The sequence below is a fragment of the Schistocerca piceifrons genome, chromosome 6 (assembly GCF_021461385.2).
Source record: "Schistocerca piceifrons isolate TAMUIC-IGC-003096 chromosome 6, iqSchPice1.1, whole genome shotgun sequence".
Taxonomy (NCBI): domain Eukaryota; kingdom Metazoa; phylum Arthropoda; class Insecta; order Orthoptera; family Acrididae; genus Schistocerca; species Schistocerca piceifrons.
The window spans coordinates 230,900,680-230,918,347 of NC_060143.1; the positions used below are offsets into that span (position 1 = coordinate 230,900,680).

The 17,668-nt window shown below is 44.4% G+C and overlaps 1 protein-coding gene across 1 annotated transcript in view; it reads right to left on the reverse strand.

Moving 5' to 3' along the window:
- LOC124802750 (apoptosis-resistant E3 ubiquitin protein ligase 1) overlaps positions 1-17,668 on the reverse strand; it is a 654,148-nt gene that overhangs the window by 66,704 nt on the left and 569,776 nt on the right. Inside the window, exon 10 of the mRNA XM_047263734.1 lies at positions 15,844-15,985. Within this exon, the coding sequence (XP_047119690.1) occupies positions 15,844-15,985 (142 nt within the window). The remainder of the gene's footprint in view (positions 1-15,843; positions 15,986-17,668) is intronic.

Sequence of the window (17,668 nt, forward strand, 5' to 3'; positions counted from 1 at the left end):
GAAATGTGGTGCTACAGAAGAATGCTGAAGATTAGATGGGTAGTTCACATAACTTATGAGGTGGTACTGAATAGAATTGAGGAGTAAAGAAGGAATTGGGGATTGGTTGACAGGCACATTCTGTGACATCAAGGGGCTGCCAACTTTGTACTGGAAGGGAGTTGGGGGGGGGGGGGGGGCAAAAATTGTAGATGGAGTCCAAGAGATGAATACAGTAAGCAGATTCAGAAGGATGCGAGTTGCAGTAGTTATTCAGAGATGAAGGGGCTTGCACAGGATGGAGTAGCATGGAGAGCTGCATTAAACCAGTCTTCAAATTGAAGACCACAACAACAACAACAGCAAACAATCTTAACATTGGTTTGCTGCAGAATTCTTGAATACATTCTAAGTTTGAATATAATAAATTTCCTTGTGATGGAAAAACTTCTGCCTTCAGATCAGCACAGATTTAGAAAGCATTGCTCATGCGAAACTCAGCTTTCCCTTTTCTCACATAATATTCTGCAAACTATGGGTGGAACTCAAAAGGCAGCTTCCACATTAATAGAATATACAGGTTTGGTTCCCAGATATGTGAGTGGCTCAAAGACTAAGTAACAGAACCCAGTACACTGTCCTCAATGGTGAGTGTTCAAGCATATCATCAGGAGTGACCCAGGGAAGTGCGATAGGACTGCTCTTACTCCCTTTATACAAATGAAGGACAGGGTCAACAGCAATTTGCTGATGATACTGTGGTGTATGGGAAGGTCCCATTGTTGTGTGATTGTAGAACGATACAGAACAACTTGACAGAATTTCTACTTGGTGTGATGAATGGCAGCTTGCTCTAAATATAGAAAAATGTAAGTTAATGCGGATGAGTAGGAATAACAATCCAATAATGTTCAAATATAGTGTTACGACTTCTGAACCACTTGTTAGCAGCAGACACAGTGGCTGCGCCAAAGACTGAGACGGCGTGGAGTTTTAAAACTATTTATTGAACTTCCTTTACAATTTCTCCCTCGCCATCACTGCCCAGCCTTGCGGATCCCTCCGCCTGGCTGCTGCTGTGTAGATTCTCCGATATTGCGTGCAACGCGCGCCGCTGATCACACTCGGGAGCCTCAGGCCACATGAACTTGTCTTCGCTCGGCGCTCCAGTACAGGCACGTCCACGAAGCCGTGTCGCCGTGAGGTCAGCTGCCGATGCCTGCTGCACCGGCGGCTGGGAAGCCGTCAGTCGCGACGTCCGTAAGGTCCCGTCATGGACGGACTACGCGCCGAAGAGTCAGCTGCCGATGCCTGCTGCACCGGCGGCTGGGAGGCCGTCTGTCACGATGTCCGTGATGTCCCATCATGGACGGACCACACGCCGTGGGGCTGGGTTGCTGTGAAGTCTGGGCGTCAGTCCCCAGTGGCACCTGTGACCAAGACCGAGCTGCGGCCGGTCCTGCCGGAAGTTCTCGCTGTAGTTAGTCAGCCATGGTGCCGACTGAACTCGGGCCGACCTCCAGAGCTGGAGTTGACATCTGGCGGTGAACGGATGACTCCTGTGAGCTGGAACAGACTTCAGGAATCGTCACCTACGAAGACTGAGCATTCGGACACCGACCACGTCCGTCCTCAGATCCGAACTGCTTCCTAACGGCTTCTGTCTGTTGCTGCCTGCGCTCCACTATTTATATCCAGCAGGAGGACGTTTTTTACCCTCGGTGGTAGCTTTTTATTATTACTCCCACAGTATATTGCAGCGTAACTTAGTGTGCTGGCCTCACTTCCCTTTACTCAGCACTCTCCAGGCTTCACTCGGCGCTCTGTCTGTGTGCGTCCTTGCGTCAGCCTGTTGGTAGACTGCTGCTGTCAGCAAGGCTATCTGTGCATGCTTACTTCGCAATGCCTCGGTCGCCAGCGTGCCTCTGTTTTGCCATTCTCCACTGCGTGAAGCAACGCTTACTATATGTGGCCGCAACACTGCCTCCTCCTAAAAATTAAATTCGTCCCCTATACGTTAACTCTAGTTCTATCCTATATTCTACTTCTTCCCTATATACATCCAGGTTGTCCTAACTCATGCCCTACTGGTAATCCATTCTACAGGAATCTCATGGAGCAGTCTTGCATTAACATGCTGAATCCTCCATTTAAATAAGACATATACCACACCGATAAATACAATCAACACGGTAATAGTACTAGTTGAAATACCAATGGTCACTATGCTACGTTTCTGCCTGGTATCATACTCCTCCACATGCCTTAATAATTTCTGCATTGAAATTTGACCTTTCTCTGAATCTACTAGTTTCTCTATCATTTGCCATTGTGTAGCATCCAAGGTGGTGTTAATATACGTCAAATTTTCTCCTGGAGCGATGTTGAATTACGCATCTGCCCAGTATGACATCAGATGAGTATCTGTAGCCTTGGTGACTCCCGTGACTGTTGCTGGTAAGCTGAAACGATCCCCTACTATTTCACAATTTGTCCCGTTGATTAGCAAACCACTGTCCCGTAATTCCATCTCTGTGGCTGCTGAAGAACTCCCATTGTCATAACACTTGGCTGATATCCTCTCCGTAGCGAATACTTAATACAACCAATGCCTCCCAACTTGCTGAAAATGTGGCGTAGGCTTCACTATTATTCTCCGACACTCCGAAGCTTCAGCTTCTGAGCTAAATAACTGGATCTCACACGACCCCTTGCCCGTGAAAACAACCCGTGATGGACAAATGGAAACTGACTCCATTAGACATCTACTCAACTCTAAACTCGACATAGTAGCATGAGTATACCCCTCCTTAGAAATTAATAAAACCTCCTGTGTCCTGAACTGTACGCTCTTCCCCATGCACTCCCATCTGACCGGATAAGGATGCGCTGTGTAACAGTGATACTGTCTCCCCACACTAGTTACTGGAAATCTTATCTCTACATACATCTTAACTAGATCCATTGTTACCTTAATCATAGACATATGATAAAAAAGTGACACACTCGTTTCAATTATCGGCACTATGTGCTCTACCCCCTCTGGGAACTCTCCCTCTGCCTGCTTCAGACTCCATCTGAATTTTTCTGGTCACACTCACCTGCCCGTGCAATGATGTACTGCCTCTTGCAACTCATCCATCCTCACTCGCGCATCACCAATGCTGTTAACCAGTTCCCGCAGCAATTTAGCTATTTCCAGCTTCCTTTCCACTATATCCAATTGCGTTTGTACCTGTTCCAGAACCGTATTCAATAATTTCTGTGTTTGTTCTATACATGCTCGTAACCCTGTAGCCATCCCACGCACCACGCATGTCACTTTCAACAACTCTGTACCTAATCCCTGTATCTCTGTTGTGTGTATATCCACCAACTTCCCTATGCTTTCCTCTCTGTCGCGAACAACTGTTAAAGAATTGTTCAAACCCACAATATCGTCTCTATCCACTGTTCCAAAAATTGTTTTCAGCAACTTCCCACCTGCATTCAACCAACCCCTCTTTACTCTCTTCCTCTTCCATGGAATCATGCTTCTGACTTGGTGCGGTTGTTCCCTTATTTCTTTACATGACCTATCCAAAGCCTCGTACTCTTCTTGCATGTCCCATAATATTCCGTTCTTAGATGCAACCGTTTCCACACTCGATACCACCTCCTGTAGCTGCTGCATCTCGTTCCTTACCTGGAGGATGTTGAGTGCCAGCCGAAGCGTCCACTCACGACTCGCGAGGACCACATCCGGTTGTTTCCCAAACAACACCCCAATTCGCAATGGCATATCCTGTACCTGGCCAGCTTGTGTCAGCTGCCAGAGGACTATGCCCCATACTGTCCACTTGTACCCCATCCTCCATCACCTACAGAATGGGGAGAGAAGGAAAAAACTCCCAATACTACCCCTTAATACCAATAAAATAACCCTAGTCCGTGCACAAAAATAATAAACACATGATAATTACTGCTTACTACACATCCCATGAATGCAATTTATACTTAATACCCCAAATGCAATTTATACTTAATACCCAGTTTACTGTCTGCTTCTGGCACTTCTTTTCGCTTTCTGCCAGAAGGAGAAGTACATATACACAGATCTACCAAACCCTGGAACGGCTTAACTCTACTAATGTGAACCACCATTGTCTTGGTAGGCAATTATAATTTTACATTGACAGGTGATGTCATTTCCACTACCTGGTACGGTCCCTGGAACTTGTTTGTGAACTTCTTGGTTCTCCCTTTTGGAACATACGGATTAGCTAGTAGCACCCATTGGCCTACTCTGTACTGTGGCAACTTCTCATTGTACCTCCCATCTGTTCTTGTCATTCCAACGCTTTCTTGTTAGCTCGTCTAACTCTCTGCCATACTTCCTTAATGGTTTTTGCAAATTGCCTTACATGCTCGCCCTCTGCTCCCGGGGCTTGGACGAAGCATGTCAAAAGGTGATGGCATCTTCCGCTCATACACCACTTCGTACGGCGACAATCCTGTCGACGTATGTACCTTACTATTGTATGCACTGGTTACGTATTGCAAGTACACATCCCAGTCGGTGTGTTGACTATTTACATAGTGACTCAACATCTTAGCGATCGTGTGATGCACTCTCTCCATTCGTCCGCTTGCTTGCGGATGGAATGGACTAGTCCGCAGTTTCTTTACCTTTAGTAACTTACACAGTTGCTTCATCAGATCAGACGTGAAATTAGTACCTTGATCCAAGATTAAGGACTGAAGTATCCCATACTTAAGTAACCAATTATTAACTAAAGCTTGTGCCACTGTACATGCTTTCTGATCTGGGAATGCGACCATGACTAAATACCTAGAAAAGTTAACACATACTTATTCCCTGCTGCAATCCTATTACATGGGCCTAATACATCAATTCCGATTTGTTGGAAAGGTTTGTCTGCCTCTGGTAATCATTGAAGCTGAATCTTTTGATGGCTCAAGTCCGCATGCTGTGCGCATGGCACACAATTCCTGACTTACTCATCCACGTCTTGACATCGTGTCCTCAACCAAAACTTATCGGCTATCCACCTATCTGTAGCTCTTCTCCCACCATGTCCTGAAAGAAAATGGTCATGCGCCTGTTGCAAAACTTCAGATCTTAACGCTGCTAGTACGACAATGCGCAGACCGCATTTCATCGACCTGCAAAGTAACCCATCCTGTACTAGGAACTGCGGTTGTTTTCTGAACAATTGGCAATCACTATCCACGGCTTGTGCCCTTTTCCACTCATCTTCAGTCACCCCTGTTACTTGTAATACTGCCACTTTCCTGCTCAATGCGCCAGCATTGGCATGCTTCACACCTGCTTGTGTATCACCTTATAATCGAACTCACTGAGTTTCAGCGCCCATCTCACTAGCCTACTCGCTGGGTCGTTCAGACCCAATAACCATTTCAGAGCTGAATGATCTGTCACAACCTTAAACCTTCTACTGTACAGATAACATCGAAAGTACGAAATCCTGTATATTACCGCTAACAATTCCTTCTCCGTCATGGAGTAATTTTGTTCCGCCCTGTTAAGTTGACGAGACATGAACACAATCGGGTGTTCTTTGCCATCAATTTCTTGCCCAAGTACAATCCCAAGAGCATGATTAGATGCATCACATTTTGGTATAAACTCCTTCGAAAAGTCTGGAAACTTAAAAACTGGATCTGATGTCGGTATCTGTTTCAACTCTTGAAATGCTTTCTCGCACTCTGATGTCCACTGGAAGGTAACACCTATTCTTAGCAACTTAGTAAGTGGCCTTGCTATTTCTGCGAACCTCTGCATGAATTTTTGATAATAGCTCGCAAGACCAATATACGATTGCAGTTGTTTAACCATTTGCAGAACCGGAAAATCTCGTACTGCAGAAGTGAGACGATGATCTGTCCGTACCCCATCCTGACTGATAACATGCCCGAGATAATTTACTTGCACTTGCACAAAATGGCATTTGTCCAAACTTAATGTTAGCCATGTTGCCTCTAATCTTTTAAACACCTCCTCTAACCGTTCCACATGCTGCTCTATATCTCTTGAAAAAACTATAATGTCATCCAGATACACCATGCATTTTTTCGGTTTCAACCAGCGAAGGACTCCATCCAACAACCACTGAAATGTTGCTGGAGCATTTTTTAGTCCAACAGTGTTCTTTTATACTTGAAGTGACCACAATGCGTTGTAAATGCTGTTTTTGACCTGTCCTTCAATCTGGTGATAACCGCTTCACAAATCAATAGTGGAGAAAAATTTACGCTGCCCTAGGTTGTCTAACATTTCTGCGATATTCGGAATCGGATATATGTCCGCCACTGTTCGTTCATTCAAATATCTGTAATCACAACAAAAGTGAAATTTTTTTGACCTGTCCGGTGTCTTTTTCGGAACTAGGACCACGCTATTAGACCAAGGACTATTACTGTGCTGGATTATCCCATCTTCCAGTTGTTGCTCTATTAATTGCTCTACTACAGGTTGTAATTGTTTCGGTAGTCTGTATGGCTTACGATACACCAGAGCATGATTCCCTATCGGAATACGATGCTGTGTTATCGGTGTAGCAGGTAATGTACCCTGTGCTTCAAACAATGCTTTATACTTTGATAATGATGCTTCCATACCCGAACGATCATTTCCCCTCAAATGATTTGCCTTGTCACGAAGTGCAGACATGCTGCTGGTTTGCTTTACATCATAGTCTAGCTTCAAACTATCGATGTCCTCTTCATCCATTAACTCTACTGTGGCTATTACTAATCCCTTCGGCAGATCGACATCATACCTCCCGAAGTTATCTAAACTCACCAGGACCATAAACTGCCCATTTATGTCCGTTACCCATGATACAATCCTATGAATAAAGCAATGCTTTTTGTCTAAAACCTCATTACTAGGTGGTAGCTCTACCAAGAATAACCCCTGCTGTGGCACATCGACATCCACCAGTACCCGGATCAACTTCCCTATACCTGTTCGTACTCTGTCACACGAAATCACCATTAATGCACTTGTACACAGTTTGGTTGCAGTTTATCTATCGGTGCACCTTGCGACTCTGAAACATTTGCAACGGCTGTACTCGTTGAGAACAAGTTCCCATCGAGTTCCAGTGTATGTCGCGAAAGGTCAATTTTGGCGTGATGTTTAATCAGAAAGTCCAACCCAAGTATCGCTGAAAATCCCTGACCCACAGTTGACAACGCCTCCATTTGCTCCCGGAACCACACATTCCCTATCTTAAACTTGAGCTGTGCTGTCCCTAGTGCATCTAATTTTTTATCACCTACTGCACGCAATCTGTATCTCGGAGCTTCCAATCCTTTCTTGCCCATGAGGTCCATACTGACAATTGATACATGTGCTCCAGTATCCACTAAAACTCTTTGCCACTTATCTTTTATCCAGACCATCAGACTACAATCTGCCTCTTCGTGTACTCTCTGAGTACCTGTTTTTACTGGGAATGCCTCCCGACGGCAGGAACACTCCCTTTTTCGTTTAACAGTTTTTTACCTGCTGTATCATTAACCTGTTTCTTGGCTTTACACTGCCATGACTTATGCCCTATTTTCTGACAACTGAAACACTGCAGTTCCCAACATTGTCCCTTAAAATGACCTTTCTTCCCCCAAAGGTAACATTCTTTGGAAGATGAAAATATTTTCTTGTCATTGCGACTTCTAGTGGTGCTATCAACTTCCTGCAAATGTGTAGCTACGTGCAATGCTGCTGCTAAGACACTTGAATTTTCCATCCGTATCCGGCGTGAAAAATCCAGCGAGACCCCTCACAAAAATGCATCTAAACTCTATTCTCTGCTCCTTTCAATAGAATTTCATTTGCACTCGCATCTTGCGTTAACTCATACGTGTGCGCATTCGTTCTCCTAATTCTGTCTGAAAATTCTTCTACGGTTTCACCTGTTTTTTGCATCATCCTCCCCAATTTTTCTCTAAAAAATCTGGCACTGTTTTGTTTCCTAAACCTTTGCAATAATCCCTCAGCCAACTCTGTGAACGTAGTAGCATCCTTTAAACCTTCGTGGTATGCCACATAAGTCTTTGCATCACCTACTAACCGTAACCTCGCCATTTGCAAACCCATTTCATCCAATCAGCCACACAGTCTAGCTGTACTACATACGTCAACAATAAAAACATTCACATCCTCTGATATTTTACCCGAGAAGGAAGGTATCAAAGTAGCCGCTGAACAATCTGCCACACTGGAAAAGACAGTACCCTTGCATTCTACACTATCACTTCCTGAGCCTGATTGAGTATTTTGCAACAATTGTTGCTCCATCCTCTGCATGTGCTGCTTTTGCAACTTGTTTTCTTTAATTAGTTTCTTAACTTGCTCTGTCAATGCAACTACGGCATCACTTGTCCCGGTTGCACGTGTCTCTGGCATTTTCCGTGTGGTATACCTCACCTCACAAAAATAAAATTGTATTACCCAGAAGCAAGTTAATTCCTAGCATGTCTAGTGGCAAGCCACCTAGACTTACCACATTGCCCCATTACATGACCATAGAAGCCACACATATCACAAGTGCTTGGTACAAATTTACTGCAAGGAGCGACGTGACCTGTTAATCCACACACTACACATTTAGTGACTATCATTCCCACGAAACTGCGATAAGTCTACAGAGCTGCTAGGCCTTTCAAATGACACTCTCACATCCCTTAACATTAACCTTGACATGTCTAGCTACACAGAAAATATAGAGAGAACGCAGTTGCTGGATTCACCCTATTCGGTGTTTCTCGGTTGCTCCGCACAGTGCTAGTCAAAGTCGTGGCGTGGGTGCACCTTACACCACTTGTTAGCAGCAGATATAGTGGCTACACCAAAGACTGAGACAGCGTAGAGTTTTACAATTATTTATTGAACTTTCTTTACAATTTCTCCCTCACCGTCGCTACCCAGCCCTGTGGATCCCTCCGCCTGGCTGCTGCTGTGTAGATTCTCAGACATTGCACGCAACGCGCGCTGCTGATCGCACTCGTGAGCCTCAGGCCACCTGTGTTCCGCTAAAGCTAGGATGCTCTGTGGTTGACATGAACTTGTCGCTGTTCGGCGCCCCAGTATGGGCACACCCACGAAGCCGCGTCGCCGTGAGGTCAGCTGCCGATGCGTGCTGCACCGCCGTCAGTCGCGATGTCCATGAGGTCCCGTCATGGACGGACTACGCGCCGTGGGGCCAGCTGCCAATGCCTGCTGCACTGGCAGCTGGGAAGCTGTCAGTTGCGATGTCCCATCATGGACAGAGTTCTCGCTGTAGTTAGTCAGCCATGGTGCTGAACGAACTCGGGCCGACCTCCAGAGCTGAAGCTGACATCCGACGGTGAACGGATGACTCCTGCGAGCTGGAACAGACTTCCAGAATCGTCACCCATGAAGATTGAACATTCAGACACAGACCATGTCCGTCCTCAGATCCGAACTGGTTCCTAATGGTTTCTGTCTGTTGCTGCCTGCGCTCCACTATTTATATCCGGCAGGAGGACGTTTTTTACCCTCGGTGGTAGCTTTTTGTTATTACTACCACAGTACATTGCAGCATAACTTAGCATGCTGGCCTCACTTCCACTTACTCAGCACTCTCCTGGCTTCACTCGGCGCTCTGTTTGTGTGCGTCCTTGCGTCAGCCTGTTGGTAGACTGCTGCTGTCACAAGACTATCTATGCGTGCTTACTTTGCAACGCCTGGTCGCCGGCGTTGTCTCTGTTTTGCCATTCTCCACTGCCTGAAGCAACGCTTACTACATGTGGCCACAACAATAATATTAACTGTGTACTGTTTGACACAGCCACAACAATTAAATATCCAGGCGTAACATTGTAAAATGATACGAAATGGAATGAGCACATTGGGGTGGTAGTAGGGAACATGAATGCTCATCTCCGTTTTGTTGGAGGAATTTTAGGAAAGTGTAGTTCACCTATTAAGGAGATTGATGAGGTGTCTGCCATACTGTTGAATCCTGTTTGGGTGATGTGCAGTAGAGTGATGATGATTCCCTGGTTGAAGTTAAGAACACTTTATTCATGGCACAAGTACACAATCAAGGATATTTCTGATAACAACAGAAAGATGATTTGGGATTGCTTGAAAGTAACAGAAACAAAGTTCACTGGCCCAATTCTGGGAGACACCTCATCCTGAGTGGCTGTAGATACAGCATCCTGGAGGGTCATGCTGCATGGAGTAACATGAAACAGTGCAGAGATGTTGCATTTTAGAGCAGAGTCTCAGGTTTGGTCTCAGTGAGCTCTGACTGATAAGGTACAAGTGTAGCCGGCTCCTGGCCCAGAACTGAGTGAGCAGTTGAATGCTGCTGCTGAAGACTGTCCTTGGGCTGAATTATCCAGCACGCAGAAGTACATCAGCGATCATGTGACATGCGGACAGTACTTATTTTCTTGATAGCAGTGCCACCTATTTCCTGATGTGTATGCTGCTTGAAAAAGTGGCTTGTGTCTTCTGGTGGCACTTGTAACAGACTGTGTATATACAACATTGTGTCCATAAGATGTGATGCCTGTGTGGCATTAGTAAATAGCCTCCAGAGCAGAGACACCTGCAGTCCACTGCACAGTGAAGACATCGTACTGGCAGCATATGCAGTCGGCCACTAGCCAATATATGACAGACAGCATATAAAACGCTAGTGTCACAAATTCTTGAGTACTGCTCGAGTGTTTGGGATCCCCACATCATCAGATTAAAGGTAGACATGTGATTCAGAGGCACACTGTTACATTTTTTATTGATAGGTTCAATCAGCTTGCAATTATTATGGAGATGCTTCATGAACTGAAATGAGGAATTCCTGGGAGCAAGACAAAACTCTCTTCCTGAGGCACTATTGTGGAAATTCAGAGAACTGGCACTGGAGGCCAACTGCAGATTGATTCTACTGCCACGAACATACATTTCACGTAAGGGCCACAAAGATAAGATGGGAGAACTTACGGCTCATATGGAGGCTTATAGACAGTCATTTTTCCCTCACTCTATCTGTGAGTTGAACAGGTGTAGCTAGAGACAGCTCAAACAAATTATACTCATGAAGTCTTATTCATGTGATGCCCAGTTTTGATGGAAAGTGTCAGTTTGTTTCCCATTACAAACAAAATGATTTCCAAAGCAGAATGTTGTATGCCCATTTGATAGAACACTCCAAAATTAGTCTAGTGAGATATTCATTTTACCAACATGTGTGTTGATAGTAACAGACAAACTTTAAGAGTAACCAGCACTCCAGCAGTGACAGCACCGCCCTGACCTGCACTGACTGGTACCACATTGCAGCTGCACAGCTCAGTCCCTGCTGGAGTACTGGTTATTCGTCATGCTTCACTATTACTGTAAATACACTCCTGGAAATTGAAATAAGAACACCGTGAATTCATTGTCACAGGAAGGGGAAACTTTATTGACACATTCCTGGGGTCAAATACATCACATGATCACACTGACAGAACCACAGGCACATAGACACAGGCAACAGAGCATGCACAATGTCGGCACTAGTACAGTGTATATCCACCTTTCGCAGCAATGCAGGCTGCTATTCTCCCATGGAGACGATCGTAGAGGTGCTGGATGTAGTCCTGTGGAACGGCTTGCCATGCCATTTCCACCTGGCGCCTCAGTTGGACCAGCGTTCGTGCTGGACGTGCAGACCGCGTGAGACAACGCTTCATCCAGTCCCAAACATGCTCAATGGGGGACAGATCCGGAGATCTTGCTGGCCAGGGTAGTTGACTTACACCTTCTAGAGCACGTTGGGTGGCATGGGATACATGCGGACGTGCATTGTCCTGTTGGAACAGCAAGTTCCCTTGCCGGTCTAGGAATGGTAGAACGATGGGTTTGATGACGGTTTGGATGTACCGTGCACTATTCAGTGTCCCCTCGACGATCACCAGTGGTGTACGGCCAGTGTAGGAGATCGCTCCCCACACCATGATGCCGGGTGTTGGCCCTGTGTGCCTCGGTCGTATGCAGTCCTGACTGTGGCGCTCACCTGCACGGTGCCAAACACGCATACGACCATCATTGGCACCAAGGCAGAAGCGACTCTCATCGCTGAAGACGACTAGTCTCCATTCGTCCCTCCATTCACGCCTGTCGCGACACCACTGGAGGCGGGCTGCACGATGTTGGGGCGTGAGCGGAAGACGGCCTAACGGTGTGCGGGACCGTAGTCCAGCTTCATGGAGACGGTTGCGAATGGTCCTCGCCGATACCCCAGGAGCAACAGTGTCCCTAATTTGCTGGGAAGTGGCGGTGCGGTCCCCTACGGCACTGCGTAGGATCCTACGGTCTTGGCGTGCATCCGTGCGTCGCTGCGGTCCGGTCCCAGGTCGACGGGCACGTGCACCTTCCGCCGACCACTGGCAACAACATCGATGTACTGTGGAGACCTCACGCCCCACGTGTTGAGCAATTCGGCGGTACGTCCACCCGGCCTCCCGCATGCCCACTATACGTCCTCGCTCGAAGTCCGTCAACTGCACATACGGTTCACGTCCACGCTGTCGCGGCATGCTACCAGTGTTGAAGACTGCGATGGAGCTCCGTATGCCACGGCAAACTGGCTGACACTGACGGCGGCGGTGCACAAATGCTGCGCAGCTAGCGCCATTCGACGGCCAACACCGCGGTTCCTGGTGTGTCCGCTGTGCCGTGCGTGTGATCATTGCTTGTACAGCCCTCTCGCAGTGTCCGGAGCAAGTATGGTGGGTCTGACACACCGGTGTCAATGTGTTCTTTTTTCCATTTCCAGGAGTGTACATATGGATAAAATAAATATTGCAATAGACTAATTTGGGACCACTCTCCAATGGGTAATTTTTTTTTTAAATTTTTCGAGTCCAGGACTTAAAATTATTACAAAAACTAATGAGTATTGATTCACATAACAAATTTGTAAAATTAAATATGTACAGTAGTATTTATGACACAGATTCAATAATATATACAAACGAGCAGCAAGACGATTATATTTTTTGACGGGCCCAGTATTCGGCGGTTATCGCAGCAGTTTCGCTGGCTGCAGCAAGATCACAGATAGTGCATGGAGCCGGTAGGTTCCTGCAGACTAGCAAATGTTGTTCGTCCTGAACGTCACCACACTGACAAGTTTCCTCCTCATTACTGAAGGCCCACTTCCTGAGGTTGGCTTTGCACCCTGACACCCCCAAATCACAGTTTGTTCAAAGTCTTCCAGGTCATGTATGACAGATGTGAACCTTCGGCTATTTCCTCCTTGACCGTTATGTGATTGTCTTCAGCTAGGGAGTCTCGCCAAAGTGCCTCTCTGCGAGTTCTTGGAGATGAACGAATTGCCGTAGTTTTCTGTAGGAAGCTTTTTCTTGACCTCAGTCTTGGCTGTTGAGGGTCATGTCCGAACAAAGGATGTCTAGGGCCGATTTCTTGTTTTTTCTTCTCCACTTCTATTTCAGCTTGCCTTCGAATGCTATACCCATAATTTGGTACAGCTTATTGACAGGAGTAGATCATAAGCAGCCTGTAACAATGCGTCCTGTCTCGTTCAGGGCTGTATCTACGTGTTTAGCATGTGCAGAGTTTTGCCAAACGGGTGCTGCATATTCTGCGGCAGAGAAACATAGTGCCAAGGCAGATGTTCTAAGTACTTTTGGCTGAGCATTCCAGGTGGTTCCTGTAAGTTTGCGGATGATGATGTTCCATGCTTTTACTTTGAGGCTCGTTTCTTCACAGTGGGCTTTGAATGTGAGGGAACGGTCCATCTTCACCCAAAGGTATTTAGGAGTTTCGCAGTGGAGTAGTTGTGCTCCTCTCCAAGTGATGTTCAGTTTCCTTTTGGCTTCCCTATTTCTAAGATGGAATGCACAGACTTGGGTCTTTCCAGGGTTCAGTTTCAGTTACTTTTCATCATAATACTTGAACAAATGTTTCAAGAGCTGTTGTCAGTTTCACCTCTACTTCTCAAAGGTCTCACCTTGGGCAGCGAGTGCTGTATCATCAGCGTATATGAATGCCTTAGTTGAAGAGTTAATTGGCTGGTTATTTGTGTAGATATTATATAACAGCGGAGACAGCACACTTCCCTGAGGGAGACCATTTTTCTGCATCCTCCATCGACTCTTCTTGTCTTGGAGAGAGACGAAGTATCTCCTGTTTGGCAGCATACATTGAAGGATCTGAGTTAGTCGATAATCCTTTGTAGCTAAGTATACTTTTCTAAGCAGCTTTTTGTGGTTAACAGTATCATAAGCCGCCGTGAGGTCGATGAAAGCCACACCTATTATTTCGCCTCTCTCATACCCATCCTCAATATGCTGAGTCAAATTAAGGATCTGTCCACAGCAAGACCTTCCCGATCAGAAGCTGGACTGCTATTTTATTAATATTTTATCAATATACTCTGATATTCAATTTAAGGTCAGCCTTTCCAATACCTTATACAAATGACAAAGGAGTGAAACCGGACGGAAACTTTTTGGGTCTGTTGGTTCTTTCCCAGGCTTTAAAAGTGCTATTACCTTGGCTTTATGCCAGATCTTGGAGATTTGCAATTTTGAAATGCAGGTGTTCATAAGGTTTGATATCCACTGTTTTGGGGCAGGTCCAAACTTTTTGATTTGTTCCATCCGTATTTCGTCTAGGCCAGCAGCTTTATTACTCTTTACAGTTGTGAAAACTGTTTCCAGTGTTTTAAGGTAACAGGGGTGTTGAGATACTCCTTTTCATCAGTCTGTCTAATGAATTTAGATTTTTCTGATCTTCCTTTAGTCTTGCCATTGAGAAGTAATTGATGGGGAATGATGGGGTACAAGGAAGGAGCCTCCATGAAGATTGTGCAAGGGTCATTATTCACAAAGATAGGAAGAGTTTAAGCACAATCACGTGTACCCTGGGTGTTAGGAAGAATCCTAGTGGCGAATCCTTCCACCACCAGGACCAAAAAGAACAAAGGCTTTTATCAAAGCCAGCCCTTAGAATAATGGGTAAATAAAATTCCCCTTTAAAAACCATTTTGTTGGAAATGGGAAATAAACTGACGCTTTTTGTGGACACTGGGTGCCACTTGAAAGACACGATGTATTTATCTGGACTGACACCAGCTACACATTGCAAAAATTAATTTGCAAATATCTGTTGAAAAACCAGAGAAAATGTATGACTCCTCTTATGAGAGACACCTGGTATATAGTGTCTAGATTGTATGCCTCATGACATGTCCTATGCCACAAGTACATAGATGTACAAAAGGTAATTTACAGAACCAATAAAAATTACAGTCACAATCACAACGTTACTAAAAGAAAGGAACCTAAACATGGAGACTATTTACTCAGGACTGTGGAACTGTAGATTGTGAAGTATTAGTATTCATCAAGACTTCAAACATAATAAGCAAGCAGGCTTTCAACTGGATAAACAAAAACTGACTGAACATTTATTATAAGGGTATGGAGAGCTATCCACAAGTCACATTCAGACTAATAGAATTCTACAGCTCATAAAACTGTAATTATCTATTCCTTAGTGACATGAAAGTTTTCCATATTACATTCTTCATCACTACCCTACGAACCACCAGAACTAAGTTTAACTTCTAAATGTTCGAGAGGGGCAAAAAAAATAAAAATAAAATAAAATAAAATAAAATAAAATAAAATAAAATAAAAATAAAAAATAAAAATAAAAAATAAAATTAAAAAATAAAATTTAAAAAATCCTGCAAGAAAGTTATACAGTTGTCATGAAGAGTGTTCACAGTAATGACACTAGTTAAAACTTCAAGGAATCACTAAAATAAAAGGTAAGTGTAAGCTCACCAATATTCTTCAGCAGGAAATGAGTAAATGTTGCAGCTATGACATTCCGGTCCTTGGCTGCAAGTTCAACTTTTGGCTGACATCCATCATCCACAATGAATGAAGGTTGACCATACTGATTGTTGTTTCCTAGAAAGGTGAACTGCAACAACATAAACCACAGACAGTGAATACAATGACATCAGAAATAGTTTTAATTGCTGAGGGTATTTACATAATTGAACTGAACAACTCTCACTGCCAGTTCTGTTGGGTGTTATCATTGAAGCACTACAACATACAATTTTGCTTTTGTTCTCTATATATTTTAAACAATGGTAAATCCAGGATGGACTGTAACAATATTATGAAAAGGAAAGTTGCTACTCACCAAATAGTGGAGATGCTGAATATCAGATAGGCATAACAAGAAGACTATTCCAAATAAAGCTTTCAGCTCGTAAGGCCTTCGTCAAAAATAGATGACAGACACCCCCCCCCCCCCCCACACACACACACACACGCAAATGTAACACACACACACACACACACACACACACACACACACACACACAAATTAACTGTCTTCATTATGAACTCATTGTTCATAAGGCTCGATTTGGCAATGACAGTTTTTTTCTCTCTGCTGTACATTTAAAGTGTCATGTTAAGAGCACACTGCTTCCACTGTATTAAATGCCTGATTCTAGTAGTTCGCTCTCTTTCACACAGAAAGCAAAAAATGGCACAAGTGAGCACTTGGCCATAGCAGGAACTAACATAGCCACGTAAGTAGGTACAGTCACATTCTAACTCAAAGTAGCATACATTGTTACCTAGCAGTATGAGGGTGAAAAGAGTGGATGAAAAGCTATCACAGAAAATACCTCCACAGGAGGCTGTGAAAATGTGGTCAATTATTTTTACTGACAATGAGAATGAGATAGGTGTGATAGTGTCAACAGAGAAAAAAACTAAGGGGCAAGCAGATGTTTGCAGGCAACAGTTAAGTTAATCAATTGTGCACAAATTGTAGGAGGAGGGACACAATTTCAACCAATTTTAATTAGATTCCAGTTTCCTCATCAGTCGTGTCATCTCTCCTCCAGTAGCCATCAAACATTTTTAGTGTGATACACCTACTTTCAAGTCTTCCAATTCCACAACAGCAATATCTAATAGCAGAACATTGAACTGACCATATGGCCTAGTGGTTAGCACTTTGGGCTCCACAGGGTAAAGATCTGGATGGAGATCTGCTCAACCTTGTGAGACTAACTGAAAAGCTGCTTGAATATAAAAGCAGCAAAACTGACATGCAAGTCACTGAAGAGGTGTTACATTGAAAAGCTCGCACCAGGGCAAAGTGACACACCAAGTTTGTTTATTAGCAGCAAAAGCATCAGTCTATTGAAGCAGGAGTCAAGTATCCGCTCAAAAGCTGAACAACTGAAAGGCACACAAGAAATATTTCATTGATAATATAGATCAAAATGTATTATTAGACAGTACTTTCTGCTATTTCTACTATAGTGTAGAAATTGACAAAAAAAAATTAAAAGTGCACAAAGACAAGAAAAGTCGAGCCTCTGATGTTAATTAAGAAGCTCCCACCTTCTCCTCTTTGTTCTATTTGCAACAAAATGGTTCCCTACCTACTGGCACCATACCATTAGGCCTAAGTTCTATACAACTGGTCTGGAATCTTGCAAAGGATAAGATCCGTTGTCATAATATTGCTCTCTGAACCCAAAAAAGTATTGGCAGAGGACTCTATTGCTAAAAATAAACATTGTGTATCGCATTGCCTGCAGCAACACTTACGACATAAAACACTACTTCAGTG